Here is a 23,185-nt window from a genome sequence, read left to right on the forward strand (position 1 = left end):
TTTGAGCCAGTGGTCAAACGCTCTCAACAGCTCCCACCCAGGCACCGCAACAAACCTAAAACAGGATGTCAGAACTTCTCTGCATGGATCACCAACTGCGCCAACAGGATCGCCCCGTCAAACCCACCAAACTTAAGATCTTTTAAAGAGGCCAGTTGGTACACCACGGAACTGAGAAGCACGAAACGAAACTGCAGGTGATTCAAAAGGAAATGGTGCACCAGCGAAGAACCCACAGACCGTGCCTCTCTCAAGACCTCCTTCAACCTATAGCACCAACTCCTAAGAGACAAAAAGAAGTGCCCTCGCCGACTGCATCAAAGCCAGTTCAAACCACAGCGTAGAACTTTTCAGCGTCACACAAGAATTCTCCAAACCATCAGCCGCCGAAAACATTATCAACCCTCCCCAGGAACTCTGCGACACTCCGTCGGACTTCTTTCACAACTAGATCTAAACTATCTACAAAAATGTTTAACCCGACTCACCACTACCGCCGCCGACACCCTCAGCCTCTTTGCTCCAACAGACATGAACCCCCACCTCCTGTTCACCACCTGGAATCAGGTCACAACTGACACCACCACAGCAATCATGAACTCCGTTCACTCAAAAGCACATATGGATCCCTGTCCTCCACCACGTCTTCTAACTCAGAAGTGAGATAATCTGCAATGAACTCACCACCATCTTCAAAGCATCCATCACTACGGCCACCTTCCCCAAAGAATAGAAACACCCGGAAGTCAAACCCCTTCGCAAAAAACCTTTCCTTGACCCCAGCGAACTAAAGAACTATCCTCCCATCTCCCTGTTCCCGCCAAAGTCTTCGAAAAGGCCATCTACCCCCAACTGACGGAGCACCTGGAGAGAAACATCCTTCTGGACACCTCCAAATACGGATTCCGCTCCAACCACAGCATCGAAACCACCTTGATCACTACCACAGATGTCATCAGAACCCTTCTTGACTGAGGCAATACGGCGGCCCTGATCCTCCTCGACCTCTCAGCAGTGTTCAACACCGTATGCCATCACACTCTTGTCAAGAGACTTCACCACACTGGAATCCAAAAGAGACATTCTCATATGTATTGCCTCCTTCCTCACCTGCAGAACCCAGAGAATCTGCCTATCTACTTTCACCTCAGTACCTTGGAACATTATCTGCGGCGTCTCTCAGCCCTACTCTGTCCAACACCAACATGAGCCCCCTTAGCCAGCCTCACCAGAACTCACAGACTAAACATCACATCCTACGCTGATGACACCCAGCTCATCCTCTCGCTTTAAGAATACCCCTATACACCCTGACCAACTTCCGCAGGTGCATGACAAGCACCTCCGACTGGATGAAACACAACTGCCTAAAACTCAACACCGATAAATCTGAAGTATTGATCTTCGGAGACAACGCCTCCACTTGGAGAGACTCCTGGTGGCCTTCTGAAATAGGAACCTCACCCATGCAGACAGACCATGCCCGCAACATTGGCATAATCCTCAACAGCAATTTCACCATGAAAAACCAGATCAATGCAGTCTCCTCCATCTGCTTATTCACCCTTGGCATGCTCTGTAACATCTTCAAATGGCTCCCTGTTAACATCAGACGAACCGTCACTCGAGCCCTTGTCCCCAGCTGGCTGGAAGACAGCAACGCAATCTACGTAGGAATCACCTCTTACCTCCTGAAGAGACTACAGACCATACAGAATGTAGTGACCAGACTCCTCGTCGACCTCTACAAGTGGACCCATATCACCCCCACCTCAAGAAGCTTCACTGGCTCCCCATCCGGAAGAGATGTCAATTCAAGATGTTGATTCACACCTACAAGGCCCTACACAACCAGGCACCAGCATACATCAACCTCTGCCTGAACCTCAACCAACCCTCCAGACACATGCTCCGAATCTGCCGTAGCAACAGTGGAGGACGCTGCTTCTCTGACCTCACTGCGAAATTCTGGAATGACCTCCCCCTACAACTTGGGACATCAGCCTCGCTGCTTAAATTCAGTAAAGGATTTAAGACCTGGCTGTTCAACTGATCCTCCATCGCAGCAGGGTTATCAGCGCCTGGATACCCTCATGGGTGCCAAGCCGCCCTACATAAATACTGTTCTGATCTGATCTTCAAGTTTACCGAAATAAACACCCTTTTCCCCAAACAATAACAAGGTCACTCATGGAAAGAGATTGCAAAAACAGCAACACTGCACTGAAGAGCACCAAAAAGGTGTTGGCAGAAATGCAGCTATGACTAGACAAGTTTACTGCTGGGGTGATTTAAGCAAGCTTTTTGCCAGAAAGCTTTTGCGAGTGCGATGCATATATGCCTCCCATGAAAACTGTTGAAGTGGACTCACTTGCCAAGTTCATGTTCCAAATGGCAGCAGAACTTCTCTGCAACCTGAGGTAATGTGGTTTTAAAAAAATCCCAAAAGCATTTCTAAAACAAAGTCGCTGTACACATGCACAATTAGCATCAAATATACTCAAGAGTATTGCTTGGCAGCAGTTGTCAAGGGCACGTGCACTTCTTGCTTTTAATGATGAGGAACAGTGATTTTAAGGACAAATTGATTCTTAAACAGTGCAATTCTGCAAGAAGACTGGTGTAGATTAATTAAGGGGCATGGTAAAGCCAGGTCGGTGTGTCACAAGGTCGATGGGAGAGAAGATTTAGTCTAAGATGATCACCTGTTCTACTCTTCCTTAGGTGTTCCAGTGTCGAAGGCTATGCTTTATATGGGTTCTTGTGAAATGGAAGAGCAACATTTTTGGTGTGCTCGGTCAGAATTGGTGACTCAGCCATGTTGGACTTCTAACCGATTATCAGGACTCTTTTGGATATACTCAAGGACCAATTAACTATTTGAGCTTATAACTATCAACAACTGGATTTATTATGTTGGAGACAAAATTGCGTCTAAATTCAGAGTGCGGTGAAATTAAGTTTGGAGATCCTCAGTTTTATAGGTTTATTTAATCAAGAGTAGATCCTCCTGGACTGAAAGTCCTTGTAGCCGTTTTCAACTTGGAAATCTGCCTTGTGCTAGGCCACCTTCTAAGTTGCTTTCCTTGATAACAGTTTTGTACAGTCCTAGCCTAGTGAAAATTAATCTTTGTGGTAGGAATGTATTTAAAAGCTTGAGAAACTGTGTGACAAAAGCTCTCCTCACAGTAAATAGATTTCAAGAACCCAATCATTTGACCTATATGAAAATTCTAAATGAGCAAGCATCATTATCTGCGGTCCAGATGCCATAGGCCCATGTGGACAATATCTAACACCTTATAAAAGATAAAGAATACATTACTTCTCTCACATTTTAAACGAGGCGGCACTGTTTTCAACAAATTGCGCTCTGGAAGACATTAAAAGTGATAGACTGTGGCTTATTTACACAATTACTGGTCTTCTGTAATCAAAATTTGATAAAATAACGGAATTACCTTGATTTCTCTTTGCTCTACTGATTTTTCCCATATTTGCTGATCATAGGCTCCAATCTAAAAATACAAAGTCATAACACAATTTAAAAGACAAAATAATTTCACATATTTCGTATACACTTAACATATTTTCGCCATATGCCTAAAGACCGAGCACTTCATCTTGTATAAAAAATGTCAGGATTGCCTGTACGGTTATAATTCTCATGGTTTTTCTCTTCTAGATATCCTCCTTTTTAGATTACATCTGTTCATCAGGTACGTATGAATGACAAATATATAATGCATTTTTGTTTAAGGTCACTTTTCTGGGCAATGTGATAATCAAGGCTGCTTAAATAGATTCATTTTTAAATCTCAGCTGCATTGTCTGTTCTAAAATAATTATTGCTGAGTTGAGAACAAGTGTTTCATAAAAAAATATAATTTCATTTGTCATTCAATATTACTAATCAAAGATTAGTAAATGTCACAGAATGAAAATATATAAAAGTTCATCAGGTCACGTTCTGAAAATTGTTTACTTTAAAAAATCAAAAAATGTCCAGATAATGTTATATATGTTTGGACCAGGGTGAGATGAAGGAATGAGGAACTTTGTGCCAGGAGTCTGAGAGGAGACAGATAATACAGAACAGCTACTTTCACTGAAGGTTTATGGGAGGCATATTAAGTCCTCACTTTCTGGGGACTTATCAGCCTCCGCTATAATAATGAATAATAATTTTACAGGTAGAGTGTAAACCATCTCTGAAACTCATATTAGGCTTTACTTTTGTTGCTGAGTTTAGTTTAGTAAGCCAAATATATCTGGGTGGATTGCTTTCAAGCTAAACAGCCAATATGACGGAATTTATTTTAATGTTTACACTACTGGTACACATTGCGACTACTAATCGGTTTGCCTTTATTGTAGTGACAATATATATTGTGTGCACTAGGATATTATTCTCATTTTAAAGTAAATCTTTAAAATGTAATCATTGTTTGCTAGTGTTCTTGAGTGTGTCTATCTATCATGAAAGGGGGTTTGGGTTCCACTAACCATCCAGGTGACATTTCACAGATTTGATCATTACCTGAAATACATCTCACTCAAGGACTGTAGGTTGCAGTCCAACTGGCTTTTTGTCCTGGTTTAACACATTGACAGAGCCCTTACTGCTGGGGAGGGTCTACCAAATGTCTGGGCCATTTTCTAGAAAATCTAGATAACCTATCAGTGCCATCCAGCTCTCCCCCTGGGGCCAGCAAGAACTTAAGGATTTACACTATTTAGGGCTCAGAGAGATGACTTATCTAGCTGAGGCAGTGGAGGAACTGCCCCACTAGCCCAGACACTTCCAGTTCGTCCTATTTAGACTTCCCCATCCATATCTGCAGGGACTGTGTGGTGAAAGTGCTTCTTCTGACAAGGTGGGAGAACATCAAGCCAAAAGAAAAGAAAGTTGGTGGCTAATCCACGATGTCTGCATAACAGTCGGGCAGACAAAAAAAATGCTAAAAGCACAAAAGTTAAGATTTGTTTTTAAAAGACAACACAAAATTTCCTCTATGGTCTGTGAGTTTTACCCCCATGTGTTTGAACATTTGTTGTGTTTTTGCTGTCTGTGACAGTCTTGTTGTAAATGGTGGTTCAGGACAGCAAATAAATAGATACAGATTGCAGAATTGGAGGAGCCTCCTTACATGGGGCAGTCCTAAATAGGGTGTCTCAAAACTACAACAAAGAACAGGTCAAGGAAATACAGGTCGCCATTAAGGAAAAGTACAAAGTGTACTCAAATGTCCTAGAAATACTATTTTCCCCGCAGCCATTATCCTGCTATAAAACCAGGGCAAATAGGGAGAACTGCCTTTGCTATTAGGCAGCACCCCGAAGATCAGGATAAACAAAGTCCTACAAATAGCTGGTGCTATTACACATTGAAGTAACACCTTACTACTACTATGAAATGTGTTACTTCATCCTAGACATAAGGGAACCAAATAACACTGATAAGAAATGCATGACAGAGACCCTTGTTACTGGTGGTAAAATTATATTAGGGTATACATTTCTTAACTGTTTTTTCCATCCACAAGAATATGGTCTCAGACGAAGGTACTGATGAAGTTCCCTCTGAGTGGCTACTCTCGCAAGACTCTTCAAGGAGATGGTGGGAAGCAGTTCACATCGTTCGAAAACTAGGTTCGTCTAAAAAGGTACAGCACTGATGACTTAGTGCAGAGAGGGGAGTGATCCACTAAGATGTATGCTGGTGTGGTTTCCGCAAGCTACTCGTCATCTCCTCCAACAAAATTACAATTATAGTTTGACTAAAATTTCTGATTACAGTATTGTCAATCAGACGAAAGGAAGGAAGGACAAAGCACTGAGGTGATTATTCATCGTCTTGGTGCTAATGCAATAAAACAAGCATAAGGTAGTAGGAATATATCACTACAGGTGTGAAAAAACTCAGGAACATGCATCCAGTCTTTTCTTAATTGGAGGGCAAGTCTTAACCGAAAACACGCTGTCCCTTCACACCCAACTGTTAGACGCATCAGCCTTAAGGTGGACTTCCCACAAACATTTTTCTCCCGCCTGCATTTTTGCTTATCTAGTTTTTTGCTGGCATTAAAACTCTGCACACTTTACCACTGCTAAACAGTGCTACAGTGCTTGTGCTCTTACTCCTAAACAGAACATTGGCTTACTTCCAATTTGCATATTTAATTTACTTGCAAGTCCCTAGTAAAATGCCACTACATGTGTCCAGGACCTGTAATTTAAATGCTACTAGTAGGCCTGCAGCACTGATTGGGACACCCACTTAAGTAGCCCTTTAAACATGTCTCAGGCCTGCCAGTGCAGCATGTGTGTTTAGTTTTAAACTGCTATTTCAACCTGACAAAGTATACCTTTTGCCAGGCTCAAACCTTCCTTTTTAATACATACATGGCACCCCTGGGATATGCCCCTGACAGCCCAGAGGGCAGGGTGCAGTGCATTTGAAAAGTGGACATGTACCATTAAGATTTACATATCCTGACAGTGAAAAAGCCCTAAATTCGTTTTTCATTACTGCAAGGCCTAACTCGCCCATAGGACAATATTAACTTACATAAGTATAATTTCCTGATGGAAGTAAGAAACCAGTTCATGTTTGGTGTTTCCGGAATCCTAATTTAAAATCCTAACTTATAGTATAGTCGGATTTTAAATTACAGTTTTCAAAATGCCACTTTTAGAAAGTTGGTATTTTCCTGCCATAGCCATTTAGTGCCTGTAGCCTGTCTCTGGTCACATGACTGGGTGTAGCTGACAGTTGGACTTTGTGTTTTCTTCCTCACCAGCCACATACAATAGAGCGCTTAAGTGTGCCTCAATGGGCCATCACTGGCAGGATGGGAGGGAGGGAAGAGCTGGGCACAGTCCCACTTACACCTGAATAGGCTGTGTCCTACCTCCACACAAATGGCTGCATACTCCCCGGGGTTAGTTAGGAGCCATGACGGGGATTGCAGGATTCCTGAGGACTTCAAACAGAAACCTCTTGAAGCTTCTTATAAACTTCAAAAGCACAACTGGGTGTATATATATTGGATGTCACACACCACCACTTTTGGCCCTGTGGATACTCTGCCAGGAAGAAGGAGTGCTGTGCTGCTGAAAGGTCTGCCACTCTGCTGATCTGAACGAACTGCTACCCTGCTGTGCAGACCTACTGCCTTCTTGCCTGGCTGAGAAAGATTGGACCTGCATCTCTTGAACCCAGAGTGACTCCTAGGGATAGTTGGCTGGCCTCCTATTCTGAAGCCTCAAGGACACAACAGGATTCCAAAAACCTTGCATTTGCACCTTAACTCTGCGATCTGTGAGTCTACCCTGCCAAGTGGTGCCACTCCAGTCCTGGACCCTCAGAAGTGTGCTTAAAGGTGCTCTACCAGCCTTTGTGGATCCAGCAGGAAATGCGCATATCCTCTACTGTGAGGCACAACCCTAAGTACATCCGACATATCTCTCCCGCTGCATGGAATGGACCTGTCGGAAAGACCCACATCGCCACTGCAGCCTGCATCACATTCCGACGTCGCTTATTTCATAGACGGCAGCCTTGACAATAACTCCAGAGTCCGCAACACAGTCGCACAGATCCTTGGAGCAGACGCATCGCCCCGACTGCGAAGCGCACGTACTACTCCACATTTTGCATCACAAGCACTCATTGACAGGATCTTCGAAACTGATGCAACAAGACCTCGAACTGCAGCCTCGTGGCATCTCAGAACTGAAGCTCAGATTGCGTAATGCATCTTTGAAGCGGATTCTCGCAACGCTCCACAAATCAGGATTGAAGGCACTGTTCAGTGGGCCTAACTGGGTCCATGTACCGGCTCACGCTACATCGAGGTCGGCCTGAGCTTGTCACTTTCTCCCTGTCTAGTGCGGCCAGATATCCACAGTTGGCGCTTTAAGCCATTTTAGTGCAATTTTTCTAAAATCTTTAAAATTGAATATCTTCAGTACTACTAATTGGATTTTTGTCGTTTTGGTCTGGTTTTATTTAGTTAGAAATACTCCATGTTTCCAAATCTGTTGTGGGCTACATTTGTGGTGCATTTTCATGTATTAATGCTTGAAATGCTGCACAAATGCTTTACACATTTCCTCTGAGTGCACCTGGATGCTCTGTGCCAAGCTAACCCAGGGTTGAGTACAGGTTAATTTAGGGTGTGCTTGTAACTGCTCTCTGAGAAGAATTGTGGTTGCTGCTTGAGAAGGGTTTCAACTCCCCCCCCCCCCCCCCTCCAAAACCAGTTTCTTATACCAACCAATTATGTTTTCTCCAGAGGAGAATTCTATGTACACCAGAAGCATTTTTTTCCTTGTGAAATGAACATTTAACTTCTTTCTAAGCATTTCAAAATATAGTAGGTGAGGAAAGACAGAGGGGAAACGTGTTTATTTGTGAAGGATCAGATGTGTGATCATGCGAGGGAGACAGATTAAAACTCGGGTCAGAATAAAATCATCGATTTAGTCACAAGACTATGGGCACAGCAGAGACTTTGTAGAATGTGTTTTGAAAACAAGAGATTTCCTAACAAGCCAGGATCTACAAAACAATGGGAAAGAAGTGGAGGGCCAGATGCATGTTATTACCCAACAAGGCCCTACATTGGTTATTCATCACAAGAAGGATCTCTTCTAAAGCACTCTGTATAGCACATGAGGTCACCCATGTAACATGGCCACTAATCTTATGATCTAAACTCGAACTAGAGTCAAAGGAAAAACCTCAGATCCAGAACCACCCATTCCTGATCACGAATAGGTGGGAGTTCCATCTCTGTACACACATCTAAGGTCTCTAACATATGTTCCCAAAGGGTATACGGATTAGAATCTGCTGTATATAAATCAGAAAAATAATAAAGTCCCAGTTATTCTTATATCAGGACTCACCCAACTCTGACTGCAGATCATACTGGTTTGTATACACAGCCTACAAAGCTATCTTTCATATTGGATTTGGCACTTCATGCACAAGATGTCCTCTGGAGAAGAACTCAGTGTCTTGCGCACAACACCAAGCATACCATACCTAGGTGATACTTTCACAAACAGTCTTCTCCAACCAAGCACAACAGAGTGACACTCAACCAAGCAAACGTGCTTTTATGTTGGACAGTTGTTCTTACCCTGTGGTCCACAGTGGCCATTCAGGGAGTTAGCAGAACCATATGACCTCAAACTTATATGTTGATCATTTTGAGATAAGTGGCTGTTTAAAGGTGTTTCCTACTGGGATGATAATAGTGTCTTGAAGTAGCAACAGTCTATTGTATGGCCTCCCCAATGTATTTGATATATCTATTTATAAAATCAACAGTAGTCTGTTATTGCCTGACCATGTAAAGTAGTGGATGGGAGAACGTGCAGCCTGAAAGGACTCCTAAGCAGCCTATCTGCATACACAGGCAGAGATCAGCGAGCGGTTAGAACGCCATCTGTTCTTAAATGAGCCGATGTGAATGACTTCTCAAAAGCTATAAACAGTTCAAAAGTGACTTTAGCTAGAAGCGGATTGTCAGTGCAGGACGGAGCAGGTGCCTTTGCGTGTAGGCCCTGTTTGTATTCAAACATGCTCCGACCTGAGCCAACAATCAGCTTCTGACTGAAAACACGTTTGAACTGCTTATAACTTTCAAAAAAATCATACACATCGGCACATTTAAGAACAGACCTTGTTCTAACCGCTCAGTGATCTATGCATGTATACACAGGCAGCTGCCTAAGAGGCGCTTTAAGGCTGCACATTCTCCAATCTACTACTTTACATGGTCAGCCCTTACAGACTCCAAGCAGCTGCACTTTAGTTATTAGAAAGGGGCATGCCTGCACTTTTCAGCAGAGCAAAACACGTCCACAAGCAGTCTCCCACATCCCAGCATGTAACCTCCAAACAGCGCCTCTGCCGACTTTTTTTTAGTTTTGTCCATACCGAGCTCCATTGCTGCCCTGTGTCTGCCCAATGCAATAGCCAATAAAATTACTACTTGTAACCCAATACTTCTGCTGAGAGGTCTGATTTCACATGATTAACTTCTGATCTGTGAATATCTCTTGGGTCTTATACAGGTGTGTAATCACTCTCAGATTTAAAAAAAGGTAGTTGCAGAGTAAAGTGAATGTGCTGTATTCAATTCATAAGATATGTACTTGTTTGAGTTTTACTGTTAAAGTTCAAATGCTAGAAATAGCTTTGGGTCCCAGGCTTCCAGGTGTTATTCAATCGGTCCACAGAAGTCGAAAGACGAAGAACCACTGGTGTAGAAAGCAGCCATAAAATTATTACAATATAATAAAACACGAGTAGCCAGACTTTTAATAAGATTCAGCCTGCCTCTGCGTAAAAGAGTAAATGCCAGTAACACCTCCGTGTTTGTACCAAGTTCTTTGGATATTACCTGGTGCCTGTGTTATGACAGCGTTTTTCATGAACTTAACACAAAGAACATGGGCAGTGGTTTCGAGCATTGCTGTTGAGTACTGTGCATAACCTGCAGGGTGCAGGTATGAATATCAGAAGGGCCAACTCAGCCTTTCATCTTTTCAAGGTGGAGATTTTAATATTAATTGAGCAATCTTGTAATATGGTACTCCTGCTCGCACACTGTTCACCTAATTGGGAAAACCGAATAAAAGCACAATATATTTTCCTACGTATCCGCTGGCATGCGTAAAATAAGTGCCATTATGTTTTCAGTCGTTTCTGAATTGTTTGGTAACACCATTGTAAGTGCAGAACTAACTTAGAACTTTGTTCTAGAGCAGCAGAAAAACCTCTCTGAACAGCTGTACAATTTAGAAAGCAGCGAGAGCCAAGTGACACTGATGAACATGTGAAGTGGGATTTTATAAAGGCGATTAAGCTTTATTTATTGGTAGCGTCCACGCTCTATTTAAGCAACAGATGTATCATTCAAGGATGCAACCAGAAACTGATTTGGGAACCGACCTACATCCTAACAGGTCTGTTCCAAAATAAGTATTCGGATACAGTCGGTATCTGGCCCACCTAGTTAATATTCATTAGGTAGGTCACAAATAGCGAGTCAATCCAATTGTCCATATTCACAGGGATTGTGGCCTACAAGAGTTAGAAGACTAATATTGTCTAGGAGTGTTTTTAAATTAAGTATTTAATTTTTCTAAAGCAGGCCAATGTTCTGTAAAAGAAACTTTAATGCTTTAAAAAAAAATATATATATATATATTTTTTTTAATGCTTCTTTGATACGTCTTCTAAAATTCACTAATTGGAAGAGTACAAAGGGGACCACTTCCCATCTGGGAATGAATTACCACCCCAACTGGTGGGGTCAGTAACTTTTCAATGGTTTTCAATCACAATTTTGGTTGCAAAACATTGATAGAGGCAATACCTAATCAGTATTCATTCGCTACACGAACCCACTTCAGGAGTTGTTTTTTTCTTTTTTAAGTACATTTTTATGACCAATCAGTCATACACAACAACACATCAACGACATATGATCATGCGACAGGAAAAAGAGACGAATATCCCCAACTAAACACAGTGTCTACATTGCTAACCATGCTGTGTCACATTTTTCATACAAGAGATAAAGAAGAGGAACATTCATAATGGGACAACGCATATCAAATGAAAAGCAAGGTGGTATCCACTTTGCGTTCCAAATGATGTAGGTCAGGGCGTCGGATCGCTATTGCAGGGAGATTAGATGGAGGACACTGTATCTTGGTTGGAGTTATCTTGCCACTGGGTCAATTGAGCCCCAGCTGCTGTATGAAGATGATAGGTGCGATATGGTCCCAATATATCTTGGGGACTGGATGCGGGTGGTTGCAATAACGCATATGTTTAAATTCTAATTATTACAAATTGTCATGGGCAAGATGTACAAAGCACTCTCCCACTCGTAAATGGTCCAATTAGCAGAATTGGGTCGTTTATGACTGGAAAAATGCTTTTTTAAATGTCCAAAATACGCATCAGTAACTTATTACCGAATCGCATTTTGCAATTGCAATTTGGTATTTGGAAGGGGCCTGTTTAGGGCGTCACTTCCAAATACTGAATCAGTATGGTATGCATTACTGTTTTGCGACCGAATTCCGGTAGCAAAACAGTTCTACTTTACCGCCATTTTAAAATAAAAATATTTTAGAGTGGGCAGTGGTCCCACGGACCACTGCCTACTCTTAAAAAATGAAACAGCAAAGTTTATTTTTTTCCTTTTTAAATGCAGCTCGTTTTCCTTTATGGAAAACGGGCTGCATTAAAAAAAAAAAAAAAAGATTGCTTTATCAAAAAGCATTCACAGGTATGGCGGTCTGCTGATCTCAGCAGGCCACCATCCCTGTGATGGTTGAGATTCCTAATGGGAGCAATTTGCGACCTACCTCATTAATATACATAAATATAGGTCCATTTGCGACTCACTAGGAATCACTAATGAAACTTGAGAGTTTCATACATTAGGAATACAGATTTCCTAATTGCGATTCGGAGAGAATTGCATTTATGAAATCTTTATTCCTAATGTTATTACATTTAGCCCAATTCCAGCAGGTCCCCGAGTCATTGCCACTCTGTGCTTCGCCAAAAGTACGGCCATCGCCGTGAGGCATCCAACTCCGGATGGACCCATTTCAGGAGCTGCTAAAGCTTTACCAACATTTAATTTGGGTTTTTTACATTGCCAGAAACGTGCAAACACAAAAACGTTTAGTACGGTTGCCCGCTTCTCCCATTGTTTCCCAAATATAAAGCCTCCCCAGTTATAGGAAGATATTAACAATATGCTAAGACCAGGTTCAATGGAATTAAGTGATTGTGCAGTCACTGAGATTCTTGCATAGGTATGGATGTGCCGTATTTGCAGAAACTGTAGTAAAATCACTGATTATCGCAGCCAAGCCAGAGATCTGACTACTAAACTAACTGATAGAGGTTACCCTGAACAAATCCTCTACAAATGTCAAAAACGAGCATGGAATCAGCCCAGAGAAGACCTACTGGAGGACAAAAATCTCCCGGGAAATGAAATACCTCTCACTTGTGTGACAACATATAATACAGCATCTAATCTGATGACGAAGTCCATCAATAAACATTGGTCCATCATCAATACTGGCAATCTACATTGGGAAAAGCCCTTGTTCTCTTTCAAGAAAGCAAGGAGCCTGAAAGACTCTTTGGTCAACACTCGCCCTACAGAAATAGGGAAGGTCAATCCATCTACAATACTAAATGCTTGGGGATTACCGGATATTGTAGGCCGTTATCCATGCGGCAACTGTAGCGTTTGCCACTTGACAAGCAATACTAAGACATTATCATTGGAACAAGGAAAGACATGGACCGAAAGAACCCACACTAATTGCAACAGTACCAACGTGGTTTACTTGATAAAGTGCTCTTGTAATCTCAAATATGTGGGAATGACAAGCAGAAAGATCAAACAGAGAATATGCGAGCATCGCAGTACCATCAGGTGAAAAAGGGTCACGACTAAGCTTACTGAGCACTTCCTTGAAAAAAACCACACTACCAATGATATAAGATGGACTATAATTGAGCAAATAAAATCCGGTTTCAATGTGCAACAAAGACTTTTCTAAAAGGAACAAAGGTGGGTGTATAGGCTATCAACCCACGTCACCGGCCTCAACGAGAATATTCCTTGGAACTCTGTATTGCCGAAATAACATCTTACTCCATGGTGATACTTTGGTACTTGACTGTTCCTTTCCATGTTTATCCTTCTTTTCATTTAATGGTAAGGACGCCAGAAAAGGGATATACTATTGGTTTACACATTCAATGGGAACATGTACATGTTATTTATTGAGTAATAAAATGCCTGTTCAGGAGATCCCACTCTTTCTATTCCAGGGATATGTTGTTAAATATATGTATCTAATGACCCCTCACGATTGAGACACCCTATTTGAACGACAACTTTGACACAACATCCCTTCATATCTTGGTGATGACAGTGACTGTGCTACCAAAGATATTATTCATTGGCGACTATGCTTTACACCAAGCGCGCTAACATTACATTTGGAATGTTATTTTCCTGCACTTTCTTTAGTTATAACTATTACATTCCGCACTAAATGCGTCTTTATAATTTTGTGAAGTTTTAAAATCCTCGACCCACTTAAAAGATACTGTGTCTAAAGAAACGGGGACTATCGATTTAATGTTCTTTTTTTGTATCACAGCCGGCCCATAACAATTACCACTAGGCATTTCATAACCTCTTATACGTGATCATTCATTTCTTTTTTTGTCACTGTTTTGCCGTCTAAACTTTATTACTTAAAAGACGGATCGTGTTTTGACTAGCGCGTCATGACGTGCGGACGTAGGTCACGTGACCGCAATGTCGCGCCACACACTCACGTGACCCGGAAACTTCAGCGTATCTAAGACGCTGCTGCTCAGGCTTCCGTACTCTAGAGGGAGATACGGCTGGTCCTAACGTTAGGTAAACCACGGACTGATTTGCCCCCCTGAGTGAGTACTTTGGCAATATACGGGTATTCCACGCTCTTTGTGCTCCGCTCACGTTTATACCCAACTCTTTATTGACTTTTCTCAATCTAGATCTTGAAGGTATCAAATCGTACGATCCAGACTCCCACGAGGCACGCAAATACCGCGTTCTCAGTAAGCGTCCCTTTCCTGTTCTCCTCCCTAAACTCGACCTTTGGTCTGGTACATAATTTACGAACCCTATTGCGCTAGCGATTTTGATTTCGTTTAAGCGACACGCTCACCGCATTGAGTGAGACTGTGTGATTACCCACCACTTAATCTGGATGCATGTGGGTTCATTTTAACCAGGGACTTCGGGAGATTTCCCGTTATGCCTCTAGGTTACACTGGTGCACTGGTACACTTTTACTCGTCAGAGTATACGGACGCCCACCGATTTGATTTTGAGGAGTGGGTATGTACTTTATGTGTGTGGCTCCTGATCGCTAATAGTTATGTGTGTAAGATCATGTGAGTCCACTTCCTCACTAACAAGGAGGTTCACTGAGTGCTGAATGATCGTCTCACGCACACTACTTTATTTGGCAACCACAATGAGCATTGATCCTGCAACGAATGATTATTACATGTATTATATGTCTGTCCTGTGTTTATATGTTTATTTTCACAGGATTTTTCCCTTTCGACGATTTGAAGGAAGGTAGTCCTAACCATGAGTAGACGGTTAGGCTCTAGTAGTGACCAAGGGCAGGGTACACCTTAGCGAGTGTACACGCCCCTGGATCACGTTCACTGGTCCTGACGAAAACCCGGTAATAGCAACTGAAGGTTGAAACATGTAGACCTTTTTTCACTTTTGACTCACTACAAGATACCATAGGTCAATTTAACCTATCACGGTATGTATACCATTTTTTAGCATTGTCCAAATTGCCCTAGAATAAATTATTTGGATTGGGTTCAATTTGGCCAATTTTAACCTAAATTCTCTATTCACCTTCACACAAAAACCAGCTCCACTGTAGTCAGGTGTTGCAGCACACCTGGATGGCACTCGGCTGTCCAGGTGGGACCCCGATGATGAAGCATGTCACCAACCAGGTTGGTGAGCGAGGGGTCTTCTTAAGAAAGATAATTTCTTTCCTCTGCTCTAATACCCCAAAGACAGTTTTCTGTCGATTGGGAGTACTCCTTTGCTTTGTTTGATATTGTATTTATAAGGGGACTAGGAGTACCCCCTCCAATGGTTTTCCATTGTGAGAATCCCTTTCTCTCCATTTTTGTTTTGTATTTTATGTGCCGTATTTGCCACATAATCCATCATCTGCTGCCTAATCTGCAGTTTGTAACTGAAACATTTTGTTTCTAGCCTAAACGGTTCAAAAGTTCCTAAAAGTTCCTAAAAACATTGCAAAGACATTTTGCTGCGCAGTGGATGGCCCTTTGCAAACGGGACTGGTCACCCTTATGTAGCTCATTGCTATAGTTGGATGTTAAACTAGTACTAAACAGATGCAATTTATGCCCAGAGAGTGTTATAAAGTTAAAAAAGAGCAAAATAATGAAGAAATACTATCACAAATGTGCCGCATAATGCCCATAATTTGGCTTTACTTGAAGCATAATTTACTCAAACCTGCTGCATAACTCCACTGGCCCTGGCTAAGACTCAGATGTGCAATGTCCTTGGGGCTGAAAGGGCATTACTTCTCCTCCACCCCACCCCCATCATGTCTCAGCCAGGGTTGACACCGCTGTCAGGGCACACGCATCATTCATGAGCACTGTGGGCTCGACTTGGCAGACACCTGACACCTAAACTCCGCCTCATCTAAGTATTTCACAGGTGTTTAAAAGGTGTTTAAAAGACCATTTACTTGTCAGCGAGGCTTTGTTTTTTTTTACATATCCCCTGCGTCCCCACTCTGCATATTCCTTCCAATTGTATATTCAGTTTGCTTCCACAAAGGATGTCTGATGATGTAAGAGGGAGGTCAAGGCTGAGCCTTTGGGGGATGAGCTGGAAAAGAGTGGTAAAGTGGTAGAGAAGCGGGAGAACTCATTTCGAGAAAAGTAACATTAGGCATATCAAGAGGCTGAAAGTTTGTTGAAGGGTCAACAAATCATTTAGTTCCCCCCACAACTGGTAAATACCATAATAGTAGTAGTTTAATTACATCGGAAACGCCACTTGCCAACCGTCAATACAGTGGCGTAATGCAAAATGATGGGGCCCCCCCTTCAGAATGTGATTAGGGTCCCCCTCCCCAGAGTCTCATATCACAGATATTCCTTGACCTTAGGCTGATTGGGTCCCCTAAAGGCCAGGAACCCACTGAAGGGTGAGGCCCTCTCTGCATTACGCTCCTGAAATGCAGGTGCGGCAGAATGGATAGGCATAACATTGAATAACGGAGCGCCACTGCCACAAGAGAAGTAACACAAGCACATTTTTAAGTTCCAGAATTTTGGGGTAATTTAGGAGAGACTGGTCCAGCACAGGTGCATTCTCAGGATATCAGTTGCTACCTTGGTGCCCAATTGGCCAACATTTAGAACTTGTAGATTCCTATATTACAATTCATATAATCATTAGAGAACTACAGGTCTTCTTCAATACTTAACATTTTTTTGTTTTATTATCTTCAATATAGCAATTTATTTAATTAGATTGGATTCCATTCCCTATTGTTTGCTTTTCATAACACCACTTTCCATACAGCCAACATGTGCAGCGCGGTTACAAAAACAAGACTTTCATAAGAATGTAACTGAAGCCAATATATACAATATAACAAATCAATTTCCATACTTAGTTCAAAATAGATATTTGTTCATTACACTTATCTTAAAGGTGACACATTGAGAGCCACTAATAAATGTTTTGAATGGCCTGTAGTGTCAACATGTCAACATTATAATATTCCTAGAGGGTTCCTTCCTTATGATAATACCAATGCTGTGGTTTTGTATCTGCACATTTATTTCTAGTTTTATATTTTACATTTCTAAATGTTATTGCTTCCATCATAGCAGGCTTCGGCCTATAATCTTTCAGATAAAGGCATGCACACCCTGGCCTGCAGCCACAGTTTGCACCTCAACTTTCCACTTCATACAGGGCGTGATAAAAAGCATTTCAACAGCATGTGTGTTAATAAAACAGTGCACATTTAGATCACACACTTTACAGTCTGACATTTTTGCGGCATTTCAGAGTATCAGAATTAACAGAGTATCATTGATACCACTGGAACATAGAGCATGATGCAGCTCCCCTTGTCAATCATGTGCCACTGGGCAGGCAGCACACCCAAATCCACCCATTTCTGTGCATTCACACCAAGTGACTGAGGAAATAATCCTAGCCAATCTACGCCAACCCAGCCACTACCCCACAAAACTGGCTTTCTATTCTTCAATCTTAACGCATAGAGCTCGGCTCCATTAACACACTCTTTCATCACCAAATCCGCCTGTTTTCCATTTCTATCCTTCCACTCCCAAACAACCTTCTCAAACATTCTTCTGCACTGTGCAATCATCCTAGTAGGATCACCTCTCTATCTCATGGATGACATCCTAGATGGGCATACGCCAGGGGCCCCCGCCCGTGCACAGTGGCACTCAGTCAGTCAGTGTACTGTGCTGAGGGGGTGAACTGGAGCTCTGGCCCCCAGACATACCACAGGGGCTAATGCGTAAATAACATGCTGAATCATTCAGTATCTGGGAATACATACTACATTCGGACAACTCGCCCATCATTTTCATCGCTTACCCTTCACTTTTATGTTTACCCTGCACTCACGCAGTTGCCCCTGCACCTACTGTGCACTCAAATGAGCACACCACTCACCCAGTACTCATATGACACTCTACTCACCTATCACTCTCACCGCTCACTCAATCACAAATGAGCGCATCACTCACCATAGATTGACTCCTCCCACTCTGCACTGTCACCTGCACCCAAACTCAAATGGGGACATCACTCCCCTGCACTCAGATCATTCACTCACTCCTTTCACCCTACTCTCCCACAGGCACATCGCTCACCCTGCACTCACATAGGTACACCACTCACCTTGCACTCACACCTCTCAAACAGGCACATCACTCACCATGGACTCACACCCCTCACCCTGCACTCACCCGGCACTCACACCACTCACCCGGCATTCACACCACTCACCTAGCACTCACACAGGCTCAGTGTTTAGCCTGCACTCATACAAGCATTCTATGTACCCTTCACTCATGCAGTTCACAAGGCCTGCACACAGGTACAATGGTCTGCCAGAACTTGCAGGATTTTAAAGCAAATTTGACTGAAACTTATTCAAAATATTCTCGGGGGAGGAGTACACACCTACGAAAAGTCTGTTTACTCGTTTTGCTTGCTGGGATTCAGGGCAAGGATTACATCCCACCTCTTACAAAGATCTTTAGGTGACACTGATGAGCAGAATTGGCAGGGTGCAGAGGGGACAGTGAAAGAGTGAAGTGAACACTGTATGCAGAAAGGACAGGAGCAGGTATTTGGCAATTAAGTAACAGCACTGCCTAATCTTAAAATTGACATAATTACTTGCATTTCAAAAGTGGCCAAGCTTGTCACTCTCTTCTCCTACCTGTAATTGTTCCCGATTTAAAGTCAGAATTGGGCCATGTGGCCCAGCTATACCAATAACTCTCTGAATCCTGCTCCTATGGCTGAAAGGAGCTGGTTGTGTGTGGGCTGCTGCAGTAAGGGAGAGTGAACTGAGACAGTGGGTTGGTGAGGGAGGAAGGAAGGATGGCCATGAGACTGTTGGGGCTTCAGCAACTGGCCTGTCTGTCGGCACACTGAGATGTAAGGGGAGAACAAACTGCTTATTCTGCCAGCACAAATTTAAATGGGGAAGGAAAAAAATATGCTCAGAAGCCTGTGCAGCACTGTGGTAAATGCCAAGGTCTTTTGAATAAGGGAACATTCTTACTGATAAGCTCTATTTGCCAATACGATTAGCCCATCAATAAATACATAGTACACACTGTAATTCATGCACATAGTGAGCAAATCATGATGCTTCAGCAATATTATTAGCCAATACTATTACAGCATGGTAGAGGAATTCTCCCATTGCAAACTGGCACTTGTTTACGTATTTTAAATGACCGAACTCCCTTCACAAGCCAATAGGAGTATGACGAACACAACTTCTTGATGGCAGCACACGCCACCTGTCAAATAAAATAGTGTACTCAAGGTAACAAACATGCGGGAGGAGACAAAGCCACTCTCTCCGGTGCGCTTCTTAAAGCCGTTTAGCTCACTCTTGCAGGTTTCTTTCGTATTTGTTTTCTCCCTTTGTTACAATTTTTCCATCTTTCTCTTCCCCCTTTTGTGTTTTTCACACTTTTGTTCTGAAACAAAGCCTAGTGAGGAAATTTAAGTGCATGACACCAAAAATGAGTGCAAACGGATTCCACTTAAAACCACCAGCTCAAATTAAGCACTGCCACGAAGCCTAATATTTTGAGACCTGTATATGAGAGCAGACTCACCCATGACTATTTTGCAACATCCCACTGCGTAAACTAAAATTGTAACTTCAGCCGATAATGGGTCATGAGCATTATCTGGACTAAAATGATAAACAGTTCTCAAGCAGATAGTCCTGCCAAAAACCGAATCAATTAATTGGCAAAAAGGGTGTTGTTGAAGAGCACTGTCAGTAGCCTAAGAAAAGTGTGAAATATACAAAAACATGTTTGTTATAATATCAGGGTTGTCCAATATGTTTAAATTGCACAGTCTGTCACTTTTGCCTCTCATATCGTCTAAGAGGATAGATCTAACCCCATTTCTGGAAAATTCTTGTCCTGCCCTATTGGAGGAAGTGTTAGCTGAGGCGCAGCTAGACCCGAACTTCGGGGGAGCTAAGATTTCTTAATGGTGCTGGAAAAGCAACCCTCAAAAGTGCATGCCTTATTGACTGCGCCTAGCCTTTACATACGGATTAAACGATCATCTACAAAATTAGTGAGTGATCGCACTAAGACATAGCATTTCACATGTTACATCAATTTCACACGTTTCTTGGCTTTTATAATGTCAACATGCAGCATAATGGCGTTTCATAAGAACAATGTGGTAAGGCGCTCACGTGTGATTGTGTGTCTCAGTCATGCATGTCACAGTTTCAAATCGAAGCAAAGCCCATTTCTGTAATTTACAGTGCCCGAAAAACTGAAATATGGAACAGCAAGTGTTCTAGAAAATTATAATATCCATACGCCACATGTATACAGTAGGAAAGTACACGAAGCTGCTCTGGTTATACTAAGCCTTATGTTCATTTATACAGTAATTTGGCAATATACGGACATTGTAATTAGAATGTTGAGGTGAGGACTGTTCAGATGTGGCTCAAGTTAAAATGATCTTTTGCCAAAATGGCTCGTAAAATTGTGAGACAGGCAAGATGACAATAATATAGGCGGCAGAGGATTTAGAAAGGTGCAGCACGTGATATTAGCACCCAGTGCTTAGTGGTAATAGAAGGAAAGGGGTAACACAACTGCAAAGTAACTGTTCATAAAGTATACTCAATAACACTGCTCTCCATGCAGACACTATGGCCGAAAAAACGCAAACGGATTGAAAAAAATATTGGGAAATAGGTATGGACACCAAGCATCGGTCATAGAAAGTATACACGGCTAAATAATGCCTTGGTGGTTTTATGTGCAGTCATACATTTTCGTGAAAGTATTCTGAGAGAAAGGGTTATCTACAGTCAATAAAACTCGCCCTAGGCAAACCTCTCGGTCATCCGGATTAAACAATCGCTACCCTCTGTTCACCGCACCCCAGCAAGTACCAACTGAAATGGATTTTGCAAGGCTTCTCTTAGAAAACAAAAGGAAAATTGCTTGAAGAGAATGGCTTTTCTGCGTACATCAAATCTTGTTCCAAACAGAACCGAGCATTTGTAAATCAGGTTTAAACACGAGCTTCTGAATGATATGCAAATTTACTTTTGACTGATTCACCAACACTGCATTACCTTCAAAGACTGGAGATTTCAGTGGCAACCATGAATATTTCAGGAGTCGTTTATAATTTATTGCCAACTAGAAGTGATCAGTATAGAGAACGTCAATGTCTAGCATGCATATTTCAGGAATTCCACGCGCTACATTTCAATAGCAAAACAAAGCGCATACATAAATAAATCTTTCACAGTAAGCAATGTTCTGTGACATGAACATTGAGTGTGTTCATCTGCTACTAGTAGAAAAAACGGCAGGAACAATTATTTCACCTTCAGGGTCTGCGTGAAAAGTGTGTGGCGATGGCAGAATGACAGTACAGCCCCCATTTACAGCCTCATCAAAAACAGTGCCGTAATTGCAAAAAGATATTTATATCAACTCCACCTGCAAGCTTTGGGGAGACCTCACGCACCGCTTACCCACCAATCCTGCACGTTCTCATCATTTCCATGCCGTAGCCACTAGCCCTCTACATGCCTAGCTTGTAGCCTTGTTACTCTTACCTCTGTACTAGGTGGAACGACCCACTTGCACTAGGTTGCAAACCAGCATTCACTTCACGTGCACTGACCTGTAGCCTGCCCACACAAGCTTTATGTCATCACCCTCCAAACACGGACCTGTAGCCACCCTACCCGCACTATCTTATAGCTCTATTTGCCCTCATGAGTCTGTAGTGCCTACCTGCAGGCGTCTGTAGTGCCTACCCACATCAGCTTGTCACTGCCCCCACTCTGGATTAAGTTTGTACCCCAGTTACAGTCCCTATACTGACCAATGGCCCGCCTGTCCCACCTATGTGCAGTAGCTAAAAACCCTGTTCCACTCCCTGCAAAAGCCCTCGACCAATATCTTCATTAGCCTGTAGCCCTGCTGGGCCTTCAGCTCTCTCCTCTGCACCCCACTGGCGAGTGAGTAGCCGAGTGACCATCCATGTACCGACCTGGAGCTTCTCTGCAGCCTCGCAAACTGCACTGCTACCCAGTATACAGTTGGCTCTCTCCACTGGTGCAGAACTACTTTGCCATATAAATATAGGGATTGACAAAGCCAACAGATATGGCCTTGACAGTGTTTTTTGATGTTTTGTGTCCTGTTCCGTAAATGTAGCAAAATAAAGAGAACCTTGGTTGTTGTGATAATTCTTATCAAAGTATGAATTTGTTTGTACTGTAGTATTTGGATACTAACATTCCCCTTATGTTGCCACGTTTCCGCAAATCTACATACTGGGGCTGAAGATAGTGGTAAGCAATAGTTCCAGGGTTAGAATGCCCTTTTGAGTTTCTGCAAACTTACTAACTTGCATGTTTTAAGGATTTTCAACAACTCTTCACTGATCTTTTCCTATACTGAGCAATGTTGGAAATTTACTCCAGACAATGGCAGATACCTTCTTCCAGAGTTGGGAAAAAAGTGGTTGGAGGGAAAGTAAACTTGCAAACACTCAGATTTTCGCATGAGCAAATCTACACATGCATATTTCTTCATGCTAAAATGCAGTTCACAAATATTTTCTAGGAGTACTATTTCTTGTCCTACTTCTGTAAATTCTTGGGAATTCACAAAAGCTGTATAGCTGCACTTTATGCAAGGACATATACCATGGGTCAGACCAACGGCCACAGGGAC

The 23,185-nt window shown here is 42.5% G+C and overlaps 1 protein-coding gene across 6 annotated transcripts in view; it reads right to left on the bottom strand.

Annotated features, from left to right (window-relative positions):
- Positions 1-23,185, bottom strand: part of PHTF2 (putative homeodomain transcription factor 2) — a 514,204-nt gene that overhangs the window by 176,868 nt on the left and 314,151 nt on the right. For all 6 annotated transcript variants that reach the window (XM_085653986.1, XM_085653985.1, XM_085653990.1 and 3 more), the window contains exon 4: positions 3,462-3,518. In XM_085653986.1, the coding sequence (XP_085510112.1) occupies positions 3,462-3,518 (57 nt within the window). The remainder of the gene's footprint in view (positions 1-3,461; positions 3,519-23,185) is intronic.

Source organism: Triturus cristatus, chromosome 4_1 (genome assembly GCF_964204655.1).
Source record: "Triturus cristatus chromosome 4_1, aTriCri1.1, whole genome shotgun sequence".
In the NCBI taxonomy this organism is placed as follows: domain Eukaryota; kingdom Metazoa; phylum Chordata; class Amphibia; order Caudata; family Salamandridae; genus Triturus; species Triturus cristatus.